The sequence below is a fragment of the Egretta garzetta genome, unplaced genomic scaffold, assembly GCF_000687185.1.
Source record: "Egretta garzetta isolate BGI_Z169 unplaced genomic scaffold, ASM68718v1 scaffold126, whole genome shotgun sequence".
Lineage (NCBI taxonomy): Eukaryota > Metazoa > Chordata > Aves > Pelecaniformes > Ardeidae > Egretta > Egretta garzetta.
This window is the reverse complement of record NW_009260128.1, coordinates 4,823,254-4,846,658: the sequence shown is the minus strand read 5'-3', so window position 1 is coordinate 4,846,658 and position 23,405 is coordinate 4,823,254. Positions and strand designations below refer to the sequence as shown.

Sequence of the window (23,405 nt, the reverse complement as noted above, 5' to 3'; positions counted from 1 at the left end):
TCATTATTACTATTATTATTATTTTCTCTTATTAAACTGTCTTTATCTCAGCCCTCGGATCTAACCTTTTTTTTTCCTTCCCGATTCTCTTCCCCATCCCACTGAGGGAGGGGGGGAGTGAGCAAGCGGCTGCGTGGTGCTTAGTTGCCAGCCGGGTTAAACCACAACAGGTTTTAATTTAATTGATGTTTGATAACTCCTTTTGATACCAGTTGGTCTTCTGGAAATCTGATTTTCATATTAGTTTAGGAGTAAGTACACAAGTACTTTGTATAAATTCTTTGCTAGTCTGAAGCTTCTGATGATGTACACTAATGACTTGGCAGCAGCACTTCATAAGGCTTATTTACTTCAGAAAAAAAGTATATTACTGTTGTCATAATAATATCACATCCCTCCACCTCCGTCCCCCCATATGAAAAATGCCTTCTGTTGATATCACAGTTTCACATACAGTTTATTGCTATACTGGTCATCAGCTATTAAAGAAAGACTGAAGGGATAAAATCAGAATTACAAGCATCCTGAATCCTTGTGGCAGAATTTATTATTTATTTTTTGATTGATTGATTCCTAAAAAGGAGTAACATATTTCAGGATATTATTGATGAGACTCTTACAAGTACGGCTGTAGAATTAAAGTGCACAGCTTTATAGGGCTGTTGTGGTTTAACATGAAGTGAGAAAACTTGTGGGTTGTGATAAGAAGAGTGTAATCATTGAAATAAAGTAAAATTGTAGTAGCAGTAGCAATAATAATAACAATAACAATAATAATATACAAAGCAAGTGATGCACGATGCAATTGCTCACTACCTGCTGACCAATCCCCAGCCCAGCTCTGAGCAGCAATTGCTAGTCCCCAGCCAACTCCTCCCCTGTTTATACATTGAGCATGATGTTAGATGGTATGGAATACCCCTTTGGCCAGTCAGGGTCAGCTGTTCTGGCTGTGCCTCTCCTGGCTTCTTGTGCACCTGGCAGAGCATGGGAAGCTGAAAAGTCTTTGACTGGTGTAAACACTGCTCAGCAACAACTAAAACATCAGGGTGTTATCAACATTCTTCTTGTACTAAATCCAAAACACAGCACTATGCCAGCTACTAGGAAAAAAATTAACTTTATCCCAGCCAAAACCAGGACAGGGGCTACTGTCTCTTGAAGAGAGTGTAGTTGCTTTTCAGTGAACTTAATTTTGTTAAGGCTCATTGTATTTAGCTGGAAAATGAAATATACTTGTAGCAAGCCTCTTAATTGTTAATTGTAATCATTTAAACACTTCAGTGTTTTGGCTATTTAAGATGTATTTTCAGTTTCTGACAGGAGACCTTTTGGTCAATCTGGTTACCACCAAGCTTTGGGCACCGGCAGGCATTGTTATTGTAGACTTTTTTTTCAGCCTGAAGATAGTACAAATGCAGAATTATTTCTCCTGCAGTTGTAATTAATTTCTTTTAATGGACCTATATTTCAGAAATAACCCATTTTTTTTTTTTTACTTCCTAATCATCAGCTAGGTCATAATTTACCTGCCAGATTTGTTGTTCTCCAACAACAATAAAATCTATCAGCAAGAATATTTCTGTATTTGTTTAGACATCTTCCTTATTTTTTCCACCTGAAAAGTGTAAATATCTCTTTTATTTAAAATAATATAAAACATAAAACCACTTCATAATTTTACAATAAAAATGTATGTGTTGGTGTTCTCTTTATTGATCTCAACAGTATAGATAGATAAAAGTAGTAACTCTGAAGTTTTTAATTATTTTCAGATATTTAGTGAAAGGGGAATTTTGGACAGGCATTATGGATAATTTTCTCTGATACTCATTGACAGAAAACCTTTTTTTCTTGAATGCATAGTAGATGATCCAGAACAACAGGTGGTTGATGGTAAACAATTCTTCAAGTGAATTCATTGTTTGAAGTGGGGCTCCACTAGATACATTGCAATCCCTTGAGATGCAAAGTTTGAGACACGAATGCAGCAAATAACATCTGAAATCTGAAGGACTATCATGTGCTGATAAGCATGTTACGTGGACTGTTAAAGATGCATTAAAGGTTATTTAAGATGGACACCATTCCTACTTTTTCAGTTAAGATGTTAATGTTTATTCAGTTTAATGTAATACACAGTCCATATAAACTTGAACTTAAAAGAAACTCATAAAAGCAGTGACAGAATCAACATATAAAAAAAGATCTGTGAGATCAAGGGTAATTTTCCCCACCTCACTCCCAGCATTTTCCTTTTCTTTAACTTATTTATGCCTTTCTGCATATATTATTCATGATTGTTTTAAAGTTTCAGCCTTTAAGTTTTTTATGTATCTACGGACAGCTTATATTCCCACATAAATCACTTGTGGTAAATTAATCTTACACAGAAAAAAAAATTCTCTGTGTACAGATGGGGAAGAGGAAAATAAATGTTAGTAAATCAGCAACTTTTAATGTCAACGTAGTGCAATGATATCAGCTTGCAGCAGACAAACATTTGAGTAGTACCAGAAGGAAGAAATATTTGATTACTAAACGTGCTGGAGCTCAGATACATGCATTGTTATGAATATAAGCATTCATTAAAAAGTTCAATTTGTTGCAAGGCTTCGAGTCTCAAGATATTTTCAGGCACAATAATATTTATCATGCTTTCAGTATAGTTTCTGATGGCCTAAATGGTCTTCTTGGCAGACTTGTTCACAATAAGAAAAAAAGCAGAGTAAATTTATTTTTTTCTATATTGAATATTGAAGTAGTTGTCAAATAAAAAGGTAGCCAACATTTGTCTTCCCTTTTCTGTGGAAGGAGTGATATGGATTCTGGTAGTCTTTGATTGATTCTTTTAGATGAAAAAGGAAAAGAATTCTACAAACACTCACACACACTGTAAATAATCATTGAAAAACTTCCTAGTGTCACGCATGGTGAGTAATAGTTTTGCTTGCCAGCAACCATCACACCCCTGCACAGCAGTGCTGGGCTTGAAAGCACGCAAGCTGATGGGTTTCCTTTCAGACCTAGGAGCTTTCACAGTTGTCACCAAGCTCTTATAGACTTGTAGCAGTAAAAAAAAAAAAAAAAAATCCCCCCCCCCCCCAAATAAAGTGTATTTTGCAGGTGATGAAGATTCTTGAAAGTATTTCCTATCCAGTTGGACATGGGTATATGCTTACGTGAAGTCTGTCTTCCTCTTACACCTTTCCCAAAGGGAGGTATGCAGTGGGATGGAACCACAGTCGTCTTCCAACTTCTGTAGACACTTTTGATCTAAAACCAAAAGGGGTTTCAGAGAATCACATTCATCCATCTAACTGATCTCTTCTGCTTGTATATAGCTTTAAAGGTGCTTCTTTCTGTATCAGGTTTTTCCTGATCTTCCAGTACAGATATTTTTTTCCTAGTTGTGTTGAGAGAGTATCTTTAACAGTTTGAACCATTCCTTTTAGACCATTGATAAAAGAGCTTCAGATCCAGTATTATAACTAAATTACCAATTGTAATGGTGTTTCACAATGCACTCTTAATGAAATGTGATGTTTCCACTTGATGATAGACTCTCAGGCAGAGCTTGCTTTTAATTTATTTGATTCAATTTACCTAGGTGCCATATTCGAGGAAATTACACTTTCATGGTTCCTTCTAGCAGCTGCAACAAATTAAATACTTTAGAAGTTGACAACATCTCATAAATAAAGAAAACTGCCACTGTGAAATGGCAAATTCTCTGTCCTTGCATTTCTTGTCAATGTGCAATAACTTGGAAGATGGTTGGCAAAATTGCACAATTGTTGAGTTCTTGTTCTGGATCTGAAAAAGTCATTGGATATGAATTTTTTTTGAGAGATAATATTCCTGTCTGAGTTATAGAAAATGAATATTAGCTTCAGAAAGAGCGAGGTTTCTTCTGTTGAGTTTTGTAAGTAACTGTGGGTTCAAGATCTATAAGAGACTAATTCACTCATTTCTTTACAAAGCTGTACATTTATTTCCGTAGGTTTTCTTTTTTTGGAGGGAGATGTGATCCCTAATTCATAATCAATCTGTGGCTCATTTAACTTTCAGTTCAATCTGTCTCTTGCCTTAAGTTTGTAGAATAAATTGTAATGTATATGAGTGGAAATTACCTTCATGCACAATATAGTGAGGATATCAAGAATCCTGAAAATGTATATTCTTTCCTCCTGCTTTAAAACCCAAAAATGCCCTGTGCCGTCATTTAAAGTGCACAAAAGCATATTGATTTTAAATTTTAATTTTTGATCTGTGCAAGCTAAAACAGATGTTTTACAGGTATTTGAGTGAGGCTGCCAGAGGCTTCTTTTCATTAGTTTAAATAGGAATTATTGCCCCTCTGGGTCAAAAGTCTGTAGGCCATATCTGGCTTGCCTGTAGATTATTAGAATGAAGACAGACATTAGAAGTTAATATTTTGGGGTGGTTGAGCAAGGTTCAAATTGTAAACAAATAAATTAAACTCTTCTGGTTTCAGTCATTTCTGCATGTAACGTGAAGTATCTTGTATGGACAACTTTTATTTAAGACATTTGGAGAATCTTTCTCAGAAAATGTTTTTTAAAAGTGCCATTTTTGTAAAAGAAAAACCTTTTGCGAGAGAATTTCTAGCTCAATTGGCATTTTTTAGTTCTGATATCATTGTCATTCAGATCAGATTGAAATACAGCTTTTTAACATAATGCTTGTCTTCTGTCTGTCTATTTTAAATGCTTCCTTTAGAAAGCTGGAGATCATAACTTCCTAACTTTTCCTGAGTTTTATTGAAAGCTAACACAACTTTTTGCTAAAACCCAACAAAAATCGCTGCTTTCTTAATCTCCCTTGCTTCTGAGGGGCATGTAGAAAATTTTCCTTGTTCCATCTGAAATCATATAGATTGTTAGATCTCCTCTTCACCATCCTTTTATTTTGCTGTCAGTACTCCCATTAAAAATCGGTAGGCAGCTTAATTGTTGTCCTCCATCCTACTCCATCTCCCTGTGACTGAAGGGAAGAAGAAAAATCTCGTTTCAATAAAACTTTTGAGCCACAACCATTGTTATGTTGCTCTAAACTTAACTACAGCACTAAGATTTTCCTGCTAATGAACTGTACCAGGAGGAGTTCCTTTTTCTGTGTCTGTTTTTCTCAGGCCGTCTGTCTATTACATTAGTCATAAAATGGTGTAGGTTAGCTCTAAGACATAATTATCCAGTTTCAAAAGGTCAGTACACTGTACTTCATTTCCACCATTCACCTTAGCAATTATCCACTTCACTGACAGTACCTTGACCTCACTCTATGCTTCCACCATTATTCTGGTCTTCCTATTGAAAAGCAAAATTCAGAGCAAGTTTGTGGAGACATTTTCTGGAGAGAAAATATTCACATTTGAATAGAAAAAGAAACATCCTGAGTTTTTTCACATGCAGCAATAAAATTGGAAATTGTTTCTCTCATTTCTTGCTTTCAATTCCTCTATAAATCAGAATCTGTAGTTCCACCCAAGAGCATCTAAAATACTTATTTTCTGTATGCGTGTGACAATGTATGTTTTACATGGAAAAAAAAAAACAACTGAAATTTTTCAGTGTAGATGTGAGGTAGGTATCACTGCTATTTAGTCAATTTGCATTTTTAATTGAAGTTTCAGTCATGAATTTCAAAATGAAAATTAAATATTACTGTTCCTGTGAAATGTTTTTGTGTGAAAAATGAAGGGAGACAGTAGACTTTAAGGCAACAATAGATTAATTTAAAGGTTGTATTATTTTTCATGTAATTAAGAAGGGGAAAATAATTTTTAAATGACAGGTTTACTTTAAAGAAACAGAGGAATATGTCTATGTGTATACACATATACATACAGGTATGTACTTTATATACACATATATCCCCACAGCAATTTCATTTGGTCATTTTGAAATGCTCATGCTTTTTGAATGTTTGCCTTGTGTTGCATTTTCAACAACATCTGGCTCAACTTCCTTACTGAGAAAAGTTCCTCTAGCTGCTTTCCTCACCCTGGTGTATTAGGGCTCACAACATTTGTTTTCTCAGCCTGTGTACTGGAAAGTAAAGCAGATCTGCACAACTTACTTGCACAGTGGATGAGGTGATTTTCAGTCTTTTGAAACTGGTTAACATTGAGTAGATCAAAAGAATCCAGGGGTGCATTCAAGTTCAATAAGGGGGAATAGGTCCCTCGCAGAGCAGCTCTAGCTGCAACAGTTATGAAACAGTCTACAGAGCCCATCAGCATATGCAACTACTCTATTTTTTCATTTTTTTTTCTTTTTTTTTTTTTTAAAGTGAGAAAGTTACTTTCTTAAAGGCAGGACTCTATTTTTTCATTTTTTTTTCTTTTTTTTTTTTTTAAAGTGAGAAAGTTACTTTCTCTAAAGGCAGGGAGCTCATAACTGGAAAATAAGGTTGGTGAGTTTTTTCAATTGAAAAACAAACAACATTCCAAATCTTTAAGTCTCAATGAAAATAATGCATCTTTCTTTACTTTAGGAAGATTAATTAGCAAAGATGTTACAAACAAATACTTGGTCAGTAGTTTTCAGCTATTTTCATACTTAAAAGAAAAATAAATTCTCCTTCACAGCCTTTTTAATAGCAATATTTCAGTTTTCTCCTAAATGAGTTAAATATGTAATTTCAGACATAATTAAGCTTATTTGATTCAAGATAAAATATCTTGAAAAGTTCATATAGAAAGATGAGACTAGTCAGTTCAGGAACACCTGTGTTCTTCATAATCAAAGCTGTTTTCTGCAATCTGTATTACATCTGTATGAACCTCTCCTGTCTGTTTTAAATGCAAACATGTCAATATTTACAACTTAGCTCTGTCAAGCATGACGTATGGAATATTCAGATTAAAAGCAGCCCTGAGGCAGAGAGATTTCCCTCTGCTGAGTCTTCCAGCTCTTTACAACAGGCCGTATCAGCTAGCTGGCCTTGAATGCTGCCAGCTGAACTCCTGGAGCTGGAAGGGCCCCGACAGGGGTTTGGGGTGTGAGTGGGATTAGGAATGCGTTGCACAGGTGTGGGAGACAAATTCTGTGTTCTCAAGAGAATGTTGCTCTTTTTAGCTGGGAATGGCAAAATTCCACATGATGACTTTGCGAAATTGGCATTCTGACTTGAAATCTGAAAGCTGGGATCTGGCACCTCTTCCTTATTTGCAGTAAAGAAGAAAAAGAGAGCAAATATTTCCTATGAGAACATTATATGAAAAATATTATTTGGAATAAGCATAAGGTACAGTTTGGGAGAAATGTAATGAACAACAAACCAGCCCTGATTACTAACAATTTGGAAATTAGTATTTCAGAAAATATTACAATAGTCATTTCAATTTGGGCAGACTTCAAGTAGAGAGAAATCACAAAACCACCCAAGGTTGAATTTTGGTCGGGTAATTAAGCACAAGATGACTACCAAACCAAGATCTGATGTCAAAGATAAACTTAATTATCTCTGTGTCTGTAAAATTTCAATTAATTGCAATGAAGTTGTCTACAAGCTCTAATAATGATAAATTTAAATATTTAATATACCATATCCATAAAGAACTCCATAATAAAGTCAGGAAGAAATACTAACTTGTACAAAGCCATGAGTAGACAATTTTGATATCATTGATTATACTATAAATCATTGTCCAGCAAAGTACTAGAACTCATATTTTCTGAAATGCTAATTTTCAGAGTGTTAGTAATCAGGGTTGGTTTGTTGTTCATTAGAGTTCTCCCAAACCATACCTTATGCTTATACCAAATAACTACTGGAAATAGCTTGTGGAGCTTTTTTCTTTCCCCTGCTTTACTCAGTCTTCTGGGGAATCCTCTAGTTTATTGTATGTAGAATATCTGGAAAAATGTTATCATTGTTAGTAAACAATGACACTTGTTTTTTTCCATCAAAAATAGAAAGACTCAAAATGCATTTCTTTCTTCTGAAAATCGGAATGAGCCTTTTTTACTTTATAGAGTTTCTACCTGTTTCTATTTGCTCAGAAATAAGGGGGGAACAGACAAGTTCGCTATTTGATTTAGTTAGATAATCACATTGTTACAATTAACAGGGTCTGAATTATGTTTCCCTGATGCTGTAATGTTTGGTAACTTTCCATTCAGTTCAGTTCTTTGCTTCATGTTCAGTAACTTTCCATTATTTGCCAGACATTGATTTTAAAATAAAAATAACCAATATCTGAAAAAGTACATCTCTGGCTCTTTCTAAAACCTTGTTGGCACAGACATCCTGTTTCTTCAATGAAGTGCTTTGCACTGTTTTCAGTCTCCACTTTTATCAAATAATCGATTTTACTTTTTCACAGAACTGAAAATTGTAAAGTTCTTAAAATTTTTACTTTTATGTATTAGCATTTATCTTTTTTTTTTTTTAATCTCTGTTAAAAGAACTGGGGTATTTAATTTTCACAGTTTTTAATCTATCTTAATCTCTTTTAATCTCCTTGTAAGTACCAGTTAACAAAAAGTTGTTAATAGTAAGTACTTGTCAATAGTAATCTGATAAATATCTGTTATTATCTGATAAGTTCCTGGTTTTTGCTATAAAAATGAATTAATTTTACTAGTTTTTCTTTTGAAATGTGAGGAACATTTCATACAATCTTGACAAAACCTCTGTCTAGTTGTCTCTGAAGAGCAAATAAAATAGATAATTACTTTATATGACTTAGTAACATGGCTTTTTGTTGATATATTTAATTCATCCTATGTGTGGGTTAGATAAATTAATTTGGAAAGGTTGGTTATCCTTAATTAAGGTTACAGCACTGGCCATAAAACATAATATTTCCCTTAAGACTATTAGTTGTGACCTCAAGGAACAGAGTAGTGTGAAAACTTAAAAATCCTTCCTCTGGTTTTTAGGATAGTGGTTTTTAGTACTGAAGACATACTTTAGAACTTCTTCAGTTTAATGGGTATTCATTATAGTCATTCTAAAGTGTAAACAGGCTATAACTAAAAACATGATAATTTTTCATCTTTTGAAGAACAAAAAGTGAAACGAAAATCAGTCTCAATGTTTTTTAAAACAAATTCTTTTATTTTTTTTTGTAATACTGTTCAATAAGTAGCAGGGAAAGAAATAAGATTTGGTTACCAGTTACTATATTAAAATATTACCTATGCTTTATTTTTGTAAAAGTACAATTAACGTACCTCTTGGGTTTTTCTTTTCAAATTCAAGTACTTAACTTTATGAAACATGGAAAACTTATACCTTGGATTGATTTCTGCCCCGGTTTTGGCTGGGACAGAGTTAAATTTCTTCCTAGTAGCTGGCATAGTGCTGTGTTTTGGATTTAGTGCTAGAAGAATGTTGATAACACACTGATGTTTTTAGTTGCTGATGGGTAGTTCTCAGACTGGCCAAGGACTTCTCAGTTTCCCCTGCTCTGCCAGGTGCACAAAAAGCTGGGAGGGGGCACAGCCAGGACAGCTGACCCCAACTGACCAAAAGGGCTATTCCGTACCGTATGACGTCATGCTCAGTATATAAGCAGGGGGAAGAAGAAGGAAGGGGGGCATGTTTGGAGTGATGGTGTTGGTCTTCCCAAGTCACCACTATATGTGATGGAGCCCTGCTTTCCTGGAGATGGCTGAGCACCTGCCTACCCATGGGAACTAGTGAACAAATTCTTTTATTTTTTTTTGTAATACTGTTCAATAAGTAGCAGGGAAAGAAATAAGATTTGGTTACCAGTTACTATATTAAAATATTACCTATGCTTTATTTTTGTAAAAGTACAATTAACGTACCTCTTGGGTTTTTCTTTTCAAATTCAAGTACTTAACTTTATGAAACATGGAAAACTTATACCTTGGATTGATTTCTGCCCCGGTTTTGGCTGGGACAGAGTTAAATTTCTTCCTAGTAGCTGGCATAGTGCTGTGTTTTGGATTTAGTGCTAGAAGAATGTTGATAACACACTGATGTTTTTAGTTGCTGATGGGTAGTTCTCAGACTGGCCAAGGACTTCTCAGTTTCCCCTGCTCTGCCAGGTGCACAAAAAGCTGGGAGGGGGCACAGCCAGGACAGCTGACCCCAACTGACCAAAAGGGCTATTCCGTACCGTATGACGTCATGCTCAGTATATAAGCAGGGGGAAGAAGAAGGAAGGGGGGCATGTTTGGAGTGATGGTGTTGGTCTTCCCAAGTCACCACTATATGTGATGGAGCCCTGCTTTCCTGGAGATGGCTGAGCACCTGCCTACCCATGGGAACTAGTGAATGAATTCCTTGCTTTGCTTGCATGCACAGCTTTTGCTTTACCTGTTAAACTGTCTTTATCTCAAGCCACGAGTTTTCTCACTTTTACTGCTCTGATTCTCTCCCCTGTCCCCTTGTGGGGAGAGTGAGGGAGCGGCTGTGTGGTGCTTAGTTGCCAGCCAGGGTTAAACCATGACAATTTCTAAGATGCCCACCCTACTCTGAGATAGGAACACGGGTTTTTTTAACCATATTATTCCTCTTTTTCTCTCTTTTGGTTGTTCTTCCCCCCACCTCAACTCTTCCCAGCTGGAAAGACTACAGTTTGAGAATACCTCTGAATGGGGAGAGAGATTTGAAGTAGAAAAGCAAAGTTTGGAAGAAGAAAACAGAAGATTGAAGTTGCAGGTAAAAGAAATTCAGGGACTTCTGGAGATGAAAAATAAAGCAACACTAACTAAATCAAGTTGTGATCATCAAAATGCACAAAGTAAGAGGCTGGTTAAAAATAAGGCATGTGCATTGCTTAGTTTGATTACTTGGGGAACATTCCCCAAAAGAATTAGTATTTCATAATGTCAAAATGTGTCCCTAAACCAAGGGTTGTGCAAGACAGAATAGCTCTGCCTGCATCTCAGACCTGGACAATTAAAATTCAGTGACTTTGAATTTCTGTAGGATACAGAAACAGAAATAAATATGTTTTCATTTTTAAAACGAGCAGGGGGAAATGACGAGTCTGACAAGACAAGGAGCAAAAGTGAAGACTGGGAGGAACATAAGAGATGAAGTAAGCTTTAGTAGCTATGGAGTCCTGATGAAGGTCAGAGCAAAAAAAGCTGTGGGACAAGTAATTTCTCTGTTTTGCTGAATATTGAATCTCTTCTTAGGGAAGAGAGAACTGAAAGAAGAGGCTTATTTCTTATTTTTTATTCCTCTAAAGATCTCTTAGCTTTTAAACTTTATTGTACTGCTAAAAATGATGTGATAAATTATTCAGAGACTCTTAGCTGTGGGTATTTCCTTTATTTTATGGTTTTCTATGCCAATAATTAAGTAGTAATCCAGAAGGCTCCCACTTTTATTGAGACTCTGAAAGCAGTGTAAGAGAAAAGGGGAAAAAAAAAACAAACCCCAAACCAAACCAATCAGTAAATGTACATACTTGTTACAAGTAGGGCAGTGTGAAACAGTAACATTCTTATTTGCCTAAATAAGAAATAATTTAATGTAATTTATGTACATTTACTGTTGAATAATGGCAGTCTGAGTAACTAGGACCAAGTTTGTATAGTTACACTTAGTGATTTCTCTCAGGAAAGATTAAGAGAGAGAGAGGTTCTGTACCTAAGGTCTGCTTTTGTATGTATGATATGATTTTTCTATATTTCCATGGTGCCTAAGGAACAGCAAATTGCAATTTACACACATAGCTTACCTTTATAAAATATCTTACATAACAAGCACCTGTTTGGGATTTTACTTACTGGTATTTATTTTATCATAGCCTATCATATCACATCATATCATACCATATCATATCAGATCAGCATCTTCATGGTTTCTTTGTAATGCAAGTAATTTGATGTTGGAGGTGTGGCCAGAGAGATGCTTATTTTCTAAGACATGTTATTGTATTTCAAATATCTTTTAGTTATATGGATGTGTTGGGGGTTTTTGTTTGTTTTTTTAAAATGTTACTTACATAGAATATTAGACATCTGTGATCAGCGCTAGCTGATCAGAGGTAGCACACCTCTAACTCACACAATTCCACAACTTTTTATCAAAGTCAAAAGGCAGAGACAGAGACCAGTCACCTCTCTTTCCTTATCATAAAAGTAGATGTCCCTGCAGTGTTTGCCTTTTCATAGCTGAAGATTTTAGGATAAGATTGTTTTCAAAACTATTGATTCTGAATTTAAAGGAGAAAATTAAAAATTGTATTTTAGAGTCAGCTGAAACTATGTAATATATCATCTGGTGGATTGGTAACACTTATCATCCAAAGACTAGGGTGGGGACTGATTTAACTGCAGCTGTTTCTGTCTCTGATTCACAAGAACTGCAAATCATGGATTCACAGAACAAGTCAGGCTGGAACGGACCTCAGGAGCTCTTCAGTCCAACTTCCTGCTCAAAGCAAGGTCAGCTCTCAGGTCAGACTGGTCTGGCTTTGCCCAGTGGTGTCTCAAAACCTCCAGGGCTGCACAATCTCTCTGGGCAGCCTGTCTGTGATGGGTTGACCCCAACTGGCAGGTAACCTTCCACCCAGTCCTCATTCACTCTCCAACAGTGGGATGGAGGAGAGAATTGGAAGGGCAAAATAATTGAGAAAGAACTCATGGGTTGAGAAAAAGACAGCTTAATAAGTGAAGGGGGGAAAAAAAAATAAAAAAAAAAGAAAAAGAAGTGATGCAAAAGCAATCACAGACCACCAGCAGACCAATGCCCAGACAGTCTCCAACCAACAGCTACTTTGGAAAAAACACGTCCCCTCTATTGCTGTAAGAGGCTCTTCCTTCTCACATGCAGGACTTGGTCACTGCTGAATTTCACAAGGTTCCTGTTGGCCCCTTCCTTCAGCTTGGTGACAGAGCATAGCATCTACAGGTAAAGATATTGCCTCGGGGTAAGATAGCATGACCTTGATGGGAGCATTTTCCATCCAAAGCTGTAAATTGTCATCTGCTGTGCCAGGAGAACTTTCTCCAGTTTGGGCTGGGAACCATGCTCTGTGGGACATCACCACCAAGGTTGAGCCATCCTGTAGTCTTCAGCAGTGTTTCCAGCCAGGACTCCTTTCCAGGGCCTTCCATAGTGTCCTAATCATACTTGCTCACTGTCTCCAGGGCTCACGGTCTCTGAAGACAGAGCAAACAGTACCACCATAAACATTCTTCTGTGGCAATAAAACCACATTGACAACATGAGTAAAATAAAAGGTCAACAGTATTAGAGGAGAGAAGGAATGTGGTAAATCCTTAATGCCTCAGTGAACTCTGTATTCACAGCAGCAAAAAGTTAGTAAGATAGAAACAGTCATCTGAGAAAAATGACTACAAAGAGTTCATCTCCAAATCAGTCATGGCCAGTTATATGTGAAGACAGGGGTTTGTAGAGTTAGTTACCATATTTTTTAACCTTGCTTCTGTCATTAAATGAAAAACAAGAATTAAGGAAGGGAAGAGTGTTTTTTTCAAGGATTCCAGCCTAACTCAATTTATATCTTAGGTGGAACCTGTCTATTCCTATGCAGAGACATCCAAATGTCACTGCTGGATCTTTCTGATTTCTGAGACTGTCCCTATCTAATTTGCTCTAATACCATCAATAATGTGAAAAGAATGGCTTTGACTTCTGATTCAGGAGCCTTTTTTCTGGGATGGTAGCTTGAGTTCAAATAAAATAACATGTTATATGCAGGGTTAGAAGAATGCAGAAGGATGATTTCTGTAAAATATGGGTGATGTTTAGGTTAGCAAAGGGGAGTATATGCAAGGTTGAAACTACAGCTGTCTAAACATCTTTGTGCATCTTCATCTGAATGATTGGTGCTGAGCAAGTAGACACAAGGGATATGGGTAATGTGTTATGGAATGAATTCCAGAGAAAAACACAGTTACCTAACACACTAGCTTCTCCAAAACCTGTGTTTGTAAGATGATTTGGGAGATCCATTGAAGTTGTTTAGAACAGTAGACAGTGTTATTAATTGATATATGGCTGATTTATACTTTTAAATGTGATAAACAATGGCAACATTTTTTATAACAGTTTTAGTAAGATTAAAAATGGTATCAAAATACAGACGTGAAGTCCTTATATCCTTGTCTAAATGATTTCATGTTTACAATTATCTCGCTCTTTAATACATATACCTCCACAGAATATAGAACTTGTGCAATCTCTTGCCACTTATGGTAATATATCATGCAAATTGGAGTTCTGAACATGAAAGTTAATATTTATTATGTTTTGCATAAAATGTGAGTCCTTAATATTATTCTTAGCTGGCAGTATGTTGGTTTAAAATGTTGCCATATGCAGTTTTTGAAAGGTTAACTTCTGCTGTACAAGATGAGCAGAATTGATGAAACAATTGAGATCAGACACTGTTACTATGCAGTTTTATTGATTGTACTTCTTGGAATGGACAATACTGTTTAAATTAACAGCTGTATTATTTGACAAATAGCATGGCAACAAATATGAAATAGATCTGACTGGTTCATCTAGGAAGGGATAAAATGAAGAAAAAACCCTTGTTGATGGTATAGATCAATACCCAAACCATGCTCTTCACAGAAAGATATTTTCTATATCATCTGTGAATGTGACCTTGAAACAAACTTATAAATTAATTTTGAGGAATAATAACTGTTCTTTTGTATTATGTCTAATTATTATTGTAAATAGCTGGTTATTAAAGATATGATTCATTGAATATATTTGGTAATGGACTTGTACAGAATCTAAGAGTAAAATACGGAGTTTGTGGATGCATAGGCTATTTTTTTAAAAGTTTAATTTCCATCTTTAATATGATAAGGTTATAATATTCTTAGGAAAAAAAATCCATAGATTTTAAAGATGGAATGATGGATGTGTATTTTTAAGATGAAACCATTTTAGTTTAACATTATCTTGTGAGACAGTTTTTAAATCAGTATTTTAGGTTTGATTTTTTAGCAGTAGGGCACACTCAATTTGTTATGCAAATAATTTGAAAAATTGTCTGTATTAGTTTTACAGAGCAAGGTTTTGGTAGCAGAGGTGCTGAAGGGGTGGTGTCTGTGAGAGCAGATCCGGAACTGCCTCCTGCTAGACACAACTGTTTCCAACTGGCTCCAAAAGGAAGCCACCACTGGCCAAATTCGAGCCCATCAGTGGTGCTGGTGGCACCTCTTTGAAAACAGATTTAAGATACAGTAAAAACGCTGAGCAGCAGTATGTGATAGGGAGGAGTGAGGAAAAAAAATGATAGTGAAAGAGCCCTTGAGACACCACAGCCAAAGAATGAGGGGAGGACGTGCTTGAAGTGCTGAAGTAGAGTTTCCCCTGCAGCCCATGGAGGACCATGGTGGAACAGATATCCATACCACAGCCCATGGATGACCCCACGCCAGAGCAAGTGGGCATGCCCTATAGGAAGCTGCAGCCTGTGGAGAGCCCATGCAGGAGCAGGCTCCTGGTAGGAGGTACAACCCGTGGGGGACCCACACTAGAGCAATCTGTTCCTGAAAGACTTGCCTCATGGAAGGGACCTATTCTGAAGCAGTTCTTGAAGAACTGTAGCTGATGGGAAGGACCCACGCTAGAGGAGTTCATGGAGGACTGCATCTCATGGGAGGGACCCCACACTGGACAGGGGAGCAGTGTGAGGAGGAAGGAGTGGCAGGACTGACCCATAGCCTGACATTCCCCATCCCTTATGCCTCTGATGTGGAGGGAGGAGGTAGAAGGGTCAGGAGTGCAGGAATGAAGCTGAGCCTAGGAAGAATGGTGAGGGGGAACTAAGATGTTTTTAGGTTCATCTTTGATTTTTACCATCCTGCTCTATTTTTAGTTAGTGATAAGTTAAATTAATTTTCCCCAAGTTGAGTTTGTTTTTCTTGTGGAAATAATTTAACTTAGTCCATGAGCCCATATGTCTTATTTTCTCCTCCTGTCCAGTAGAGGAGGAGGTGGTGAGAGAGCAGCTGGAAGGCAGCCAAGGTCATCCCACCACAATGTCAGAGGTGGGTGGATGCGTTCCTCACACTTTATATTAAAAAAGTAATTTTTATGATAGCAACTTGAATGAGATTGGTTTTCTTCATATTTTTAACAAAGGGACAATGTCCACTCCTTTTCCTTAGTCAAAATATGTGAAAGGGATATTTCTTCCTCCTAATTACAAAATGAGATATTTGATGATGTATTTATTATGTGGGAGAAACTAGTTATCCTGCTGTAGTTATAAAGTCTTTGTACTTTCACAGTATCACTGAGAAATTTCAGTTCAGTAAACTCATTACATGTTTATGTAAAAATTTTATGTAAAAATTTTATGTAAAAATTTTATGTAAAATTTTTATGGATACAAACATTTGGTATGGGAGGAGAATCATAGAATCATGGAGTTTGGAAAAGGCCTTTAAGATTATTGAGTCCAACCACAAATCTAACTGCCAAGTCCAACAGTAAACCATAGTTACAATGTGAATGACATGCTTCCTAACTAAAGAACACAAATTGCTGCTCCCTAAATCTATTTTATTAGTTGAATAAGGAATCAAAGTTCAGTCATTACTTTTTTAATATCTAGAAAAGTCAAATTAACAATTTCAAAACAGAAATTCTCTGGATTTGTATATCTCTAAGGAAAATGTTATAGCACGCTTGTACTCACTTCCAGATTTATTATCTAGATAGTATCTTTTTCTTCCTTTCTCTATAGATTAACCAACTGTTTGAAACAGACTACTAAAGTACATATTCTGTGATTTGTCTTGGTGTGCAATTGTACGACAAAGATTTCAAAGTGATTTAAGTATTGGGTGTATTAACTTAAGGCAAACCCCACTGTAAATTCATGGAAATAATGGTTACATACTTGATTCCCAAGAAAGGAACTGCAAATACCACAGTTTTTAAACTTGCAGCATCATAAGGTTCTGTATCTTCATGATTCAGGGAAAAATATTACCAGCTATTTTTCATCTTAGTTAGAAACATTTTTTTTTTAAAAAAAAAAGTTCACTGTATACATCAGACCTCTGTTTCTAGTATCTGCTGTGTTTTAATGGATTACCACTACTTACATGTAAACCCTTTGGATGAGAAGCTGTTGGATCAGATCACATCTTAGTAACACGCATTTTATATGGTATATGAATCACATATATGACATTTTTTTATGAAAGAAAAATCTCAGTTAGAGTTTTGACACTGAAGTATTAAATGCTTTTTCTTTTGATAAGAAAAATAATATATAAGTTGTCCAGTACAGGCAGCTAAAAAGATTGTTTATACTGTATTTTATTATTCCCAGAAATATTTGGATCATTTAAAAATGTATTCATTTTTATTTGTTTCAACCATTTACTATTTACTGGAATGTGGATGTACTGGGTCTGGCTGAGATGGAGTTAACTTTCCTCATAGTAGTCCATGCAGTGCTGTGCTTTGTGCTTTGCACCTGTGGCTAGAATGTGATTGATAACACACCAATGTTTTAGCTGTTGCTGAGCTATGCTTGCACAGCATCAAAGCTGTCCCTCCAACCTCCTGTGCAAAAGCTGGTAGGCTGGGGGTAGGCAAGAGGTTTGGATGGGACACAACCAGGACAACTGATCCAAAGTGATCAAAGGGATATTCCACACCATATGATGTTCAATATTCAGCAATAAAAGCTAAGAGAACTGGGGGCAGGGGTGGAGGGTGGGGGAGAGGGGAAAGGAACGGCATTTGTTGTTAAGGTGTTTATCTTCTGAAGCAAGTTCTGTGTGTACCGAGAATGCATTTCTGTTTATGGGTTGGGGTTTTTTTTGCTTTGCTTCCACATGCAGCCTTTGTTTTTTCATTAAACTTCATTTATCTTGAGCCATGAGGTTTCTCAACTTGTTTTGTCCCCCTGTCCTGCTAGGTGGGGGAGTGAGAGAGCGGCTTGGTGGGCACCTGGCAACCAGCCAAGGTTAACCCACCACAGCAGAACTTTTTTAACAAGAGAGAAGCCTTATTACTCTAAGGTCCATACAAACTTATCACAAATTATTCACTAGAACAGTATTTACAAGTGCAGTTGTGAAATAAAATTTAAGAAGTGGTTGAGAAAAATAAATGGAATGAGATAAGGTGGCAAGTGCTGCAGCTGCATTAACATACTTTAACATTTTGGTTCAAAGAAGTAATGTGGCTTTAAGGCAGATTCCCTTATCATTCCCCCCTGAATTGGTATTTCTTTAGTTCAGAGTGATTTTGTGCACACTTAATTCCTTCTGAAGGAAGCTATGTGGGAAGCTCTGCTTCAGATATTCATGATCCTTGTTCCAAGCCTTGTGGGATTAGACAGGGCTGGACCAGTTCCAGTTTTTGGGATGGCCTCATACTTCACATGGATTAAAGGCCATAGGAGCAGGCAAAACCCAGGCTCTCGTGTTTGTGCATGGGCCTCAGCACCTGCTGCCGTAGTCTACTCACTGACTTCTGCTGTGTGAATATGGCCAAATACAAAAAGAGATGCAAATTTCTTCCATGTCAACAGTGTTCATAGCAGACAGTGACCTGTCTACCCGCTATCTGAATGCATGTGATCTGCCAGAGCTGTTTCGAGAAGGCACCGCAGTACAGAAGAATTTTATAATTTGCCCAGATGATGCAGGAGAAGTTTGATTATAAGGGCTTCCATGAGTTTCATTCCTGGTTTTGTGTCCTAGATTGTTGGATTGAGTTTCTAATGTATTTTTTACTCTTCATTAGAACAAAACTCAAGAGAAGACATAATTATGGTGTTATTGTTAAACACTTTGATACGTCATTTAGCACTGTTCATCCGATGGAGAATCATCTTTGTTTCAGTGCAAACCTCTGGGGATGGTTATTGTGATGTTAAATCAGGAATGACTGCACAATTTTCTCTCTTAGTAGATTTTTAAAAAGCAATATGTTTTGTCAGAATTACCACTTGGGATACAGTTGTTTTTATATGATTTTTTTTTCTAATTACTTTTCTGGTGAGATGTTAATTTCAGTCCCTTAGAAATCCCACTAAAGTGTAGAGCTAAAAACAAATAAATAGAGAGTTCTACAGATGTGTTCATTTTCTCTAGCAAAAGGTGCTGATCTTTAATAATAACAAGGAAAAATTACTAGATTACAAAATACCATGGACCAACACTCAGCATTCTCCACTTTCCTCTTCAAATTGTTTCCAGTTTCAAAAATATTTAATTCAGAATTCCTGAGAAGAAGAAGCTGAAGGTCAAAAGACAGATTTAAAAATGAATCTGTTATTTGCTTGTGACTAGTGGCATAACTTTAAGAATACTAGTAAGCTTCAAATTTTTCATTTGTTTAATATTTTACCTATTTTCTAACTTTCTGAATGGGTCTGTAAATCATAGTGATAAAATTTTAAATTTTAAAAATTTTGAATCACACTTTTTATAGCAATGATAAAAACAGAAAAGCTATAGGTTTTGCTGATGTGTATGTGTAATCAGGTATTCTATACTGTATTTTTTCTTAACTAGGACAAGATTTTGATTTCACTTAAGGGTACATGTTTAGTATTGGCCTGTAGCTTTCATAAAATAGGTTTAACAGCATGAATATCTTAATATGACAGTTTACTAAGGGATGTATTCTAACCATAAAGTAATAGAAAGTCTAATTGGAGGAGATACCTTCAGCCATTCAACCTCAGCGATGAGACTAAAGTGATGCAACCTGTAATTTTTTTCCGGAAATGTAAAAAGCATTACCTAAACTAGTTAGAATATTTCCTTCTTTTTATACTGAATTTCTCAGTGTTGTCCTCTATTTAAAAGTCACTGGAGGCTATTTGTGGCAGACTGAATATCTTGAAGTTCATACAGGACATAAACACCTATTTGACTATCATCCTTGCAATTATAGAAGTTTACAAAATGCAATGTCTCTGCTCAAGCTTTTAATTAAGGAGTAAATTACGTATTTATAACAATGAGAGAGTTTTTGCAGTTCAGAAAAAATTGTATTTAATCTTTCCTATCTTACAAAATATATGAAGCCAGTATTGGGGTATTTTCCCCCCTTCTTCATTTTTCTATACAGAGCTTTCCAAAAGTTAGAATGTTCAAATGAAAAATTAAGGGAAAAAAGAAAATTGTAACTTCTCAGTTTTATTGCACCATCTCTCTCCCTTTTTTCCCCAGCCAACTGGGGAAGCTTGCTTTTAAATGCTAGTTACCTTTTTTATTTTGGCAGAGTAGCATGAGAACACTTACATGTCATCAGAACTAAAGTTCATATAGCCCTGTATCCTATTTCTGACATCTACTAAAAATGGATATGTATAGAAGACTTACAAAGACCAGAGCAAAAATACTTTCCCGGAGCACTGTCAATGGTTTCTTAGCAATTTATGGCTTAGAAAGTTCCAGAATGAGAGTGCAATTTCCTGTTATTGGCATAGAAAATTAATTCAGTTCCCTCTTCCTTCACTCCATCCACCCCAGGGTCCTATATGTCAATTCAGTTTGTTTTTTTCTACTTCGAATGAAGTATCATACACCAGCAACGCATTACCATCAATCCCTTACTATTATTTATCTGACTTTCCAGTTCCAAAATTATATAATTGGAGTGTGGTTGGGGTGGGCACACTAGTAAACAGAAATACACTTTCTGTTTACTTTTTTTACAGCTATTGCACAATATTTTTTTTAAAATAAAAAGCTGGTATTTTTAAATAAGGGTACCTTTTACAATTGTAAGTCTCATTTTTAGTGATAATAGTAAACTCAGAGCTGCACCTCTATCAGTAGAATCAGAACTGTGTTTTCGTTTTCATTGCTTTATATTTTTTCTTTTTTCATCAGTGAGTATTGAAGGTCTTTATCGGTTTTAATCCCCTAGTATCTTTGTTTCTGTTTGCATCTACCTAGCTTCCTAAATAATTTTGGTGGTTGTTTTTTTGGTTGTTTTTTTTTTTCTGTGGCAAAAGCCAAACATGGTTCCTTTTGTGTGTCTACTGATATGATTTTCCTACAGCATGGAAACTGGTCATTTATTCCTCTCTTTTTGTCCCTTCTCCCTTATTCTTTCCTGATTTAATAACTAGGTATACCAGCATGAGGACCTTTCCTTTTTCAAATTCAGCTAAGTTTATATAAGAATCATTGTGGAAAGCCTTTGTTAAAGGCCTTTTGAAGGCTTGCCTGGACCTCTGACCCAGTAGGGTCAATTTATTGACTCATTCAGAAAACTGAAATAGATTTGTAAGACTTAAGTTTTCTTGCAGAAAAATTGTCTTGATTCTTCTTCAGTATATTATGTTTGTCCATGTGTCATCTTATTTGTAATTAAGAATGTCAGTTTTCCTGTTACAAGTATTAGGTCCTTGGGGTTTTTTGATGCCCTTTTGAAACATTTTAAAAATTATTATCATGCTAGGTGTTTTCTAGGCCCTCTGAATTCCTAATGACTGGTATCTGTTCCCAGGGTTTTTTTAACTACCCATTCTGTCTGTTTCATGACAATGTTCAATTTGAGACAAATCCTATGATGTAGCCCATATATAAAATATGGGCACAGGATTATTTCCATGACTCTCCTATTTGAAAATAGAGGAAATTAAAGTAGCTCTTATTTCCTTCATTTTTTTCATATTGATTGTGTAATGGTCAACAGACCATCAGGTTTCTTGCTGTTGATTTGTTAGAAAAAAGATTAATAATAGTTTTTATAACTTCTGCAAGTTGTTCCTCTTACTTTATTTGGCCTGCTTATTGTATCTTTTCAAAAAGACGGCTAGATTTTAAGATCTTTACTATTTCTCCCCTTTGTAAAGAGCTAGTTATAATATATCATGTGATACAATATTTTATATAGTTCCCTTTATGAAATAAATACAGTAGACTCCACCTCAGAATATGGGTATGAGAAATTGATTTTTTTTTTTTTTCTGTCCTATTCTCAGACTTGAATGTGTTTTCAGCCTATTCCCCCAAATTGGTGATAAAAATAAAATTCAGACCTTTTTAATTCTTTAACAACAGGATGAGTAGAAACGGTCTCAAATTACTCCAGGGGAGGTTTGGACTCTAAAATAGGAAAAATTTGTTCACTGAAAGGGTTGTCAAACATTGGGATGGGCTCCTCACTGAAGTGGTTGAGTCACCACCCCTGGAGGTATTTAAAAGACGGGTAGATGTGGCGTTTTAGGGACATGATTTACTGGTGGAGTTGGCAGTGTTAGGCTTATGGCTGGACTCAATGACCTTGGTCTTTTCCAACCTAAATGATTGTATGACTCTAATTCTGTTTTTTTCCCCCACTACTTTTTTTCATTCCTGAAATATGTTCTTTACATTATTGCTGTTGATAGAAGGTCAGGATTTTTCCCTTTTTTTTTTGTCTCATGATTAAGTTGTCAGTTGGTAAAGGGGGATGTATGCATCAAAGTGTGTTGATGCTCAGTTCAAGTTTCATTCCTTTAAATTCAGTCTGTCAAATCTGACAGTTTCAGTGATTAATCTTTTCAGTTAAGTAGAAACTTTGGCCCTATGTGGAATATCTGTAAGCTTGTCATGGTTGGCAAGGTACTTCTTCCATTTACTTAACGTTTGAAATTAGTTCTTGTGACTTCAAAGAAGTGGCAGACTTTCAAATTCACTTGCTGCAAAATGCCTTTTTAATAAAAATAAAATAAATTAAAAAAGCCAAGAGAGGTGAATTCAGGAACTCAGCCTTCAGCTTTGGGCATCTTTTAACGTTCTTGAAAAAAGAGAGGAAGGGATTGTTCTTCAACAGTACCTCTCTTAAAAATGCCTACTCATGGGTTTGAACTGTATTTTGTGATATTTGTTACCTGCTTTGGAAATTTCAGTTCTTTAAACAGCCAGCAGTAGATGCTTTGAATATCTTGTTCTTTGACTTTCTGTGCTATGCGTACCTCATTGCTTTCAGGATAGCTATCTTGGATTATTCTGTTCCTTAAGGAGACCATGGGCTCAGTTTGCCTGAACCACCCTCTCACTTTCTAATCCTTTTAGCCAAGTTTGTGTAGAAGACACATCTCTCTGTAAAGCCTCATAATGTTTCTTATTCCTTTTATTTTATTTTATTGTATTTCTCCCAGTGTATGGAAAGAGTAATTTAAAGTTGTCTGATTTTAGTTTGATAGTTGCCTTTTGTGCTCTTTTGAGTTAGTGTTGGAGTCACTTAGTCCATGTAAGTCTGTTTAAACTGTTAGTTACAGACGATTGTCTTTTCATTTGTCCTGGTTTTGGCTGGGATAGAGTTAATTTTCTTCATAGTAGCTAGCATAGTGCTGTGTTTTGGATTTAGTACCAGAAGAATGTTGATAACACACTGATGTTTTCAGCTGTTGCCAAGTAGTGCTCAGACTACTCAAGGACTTTTTGAGCTTCCCCTGCTCGGCCAGGTGCATAACAAGTACA

General features: G+C 36.0%; 1 protein-coding gene across 1 annotated transcript in view; it reads left to right on the top strand.

The window, feature by feature from the left end:
- Window positions 1–23,405, top strand: part of CCDC102B (coiled-coil domain containing 102B) — a 158,523-nt gene that overhangs the window by 25,599 nt on the left and 109,519 nt on the right. Inside the window, exon 4 of the mRNA XM_009641471.1 lies at window positions 10,567–10,770. Within this exon, the coding sequence (XP_009639766.1) occupies window positions 10,567–10,770 (204 nt within the window). The remainder of the gene's footprint in view (window positions 1–10,566; window positions 10,771–23,405) is intronic.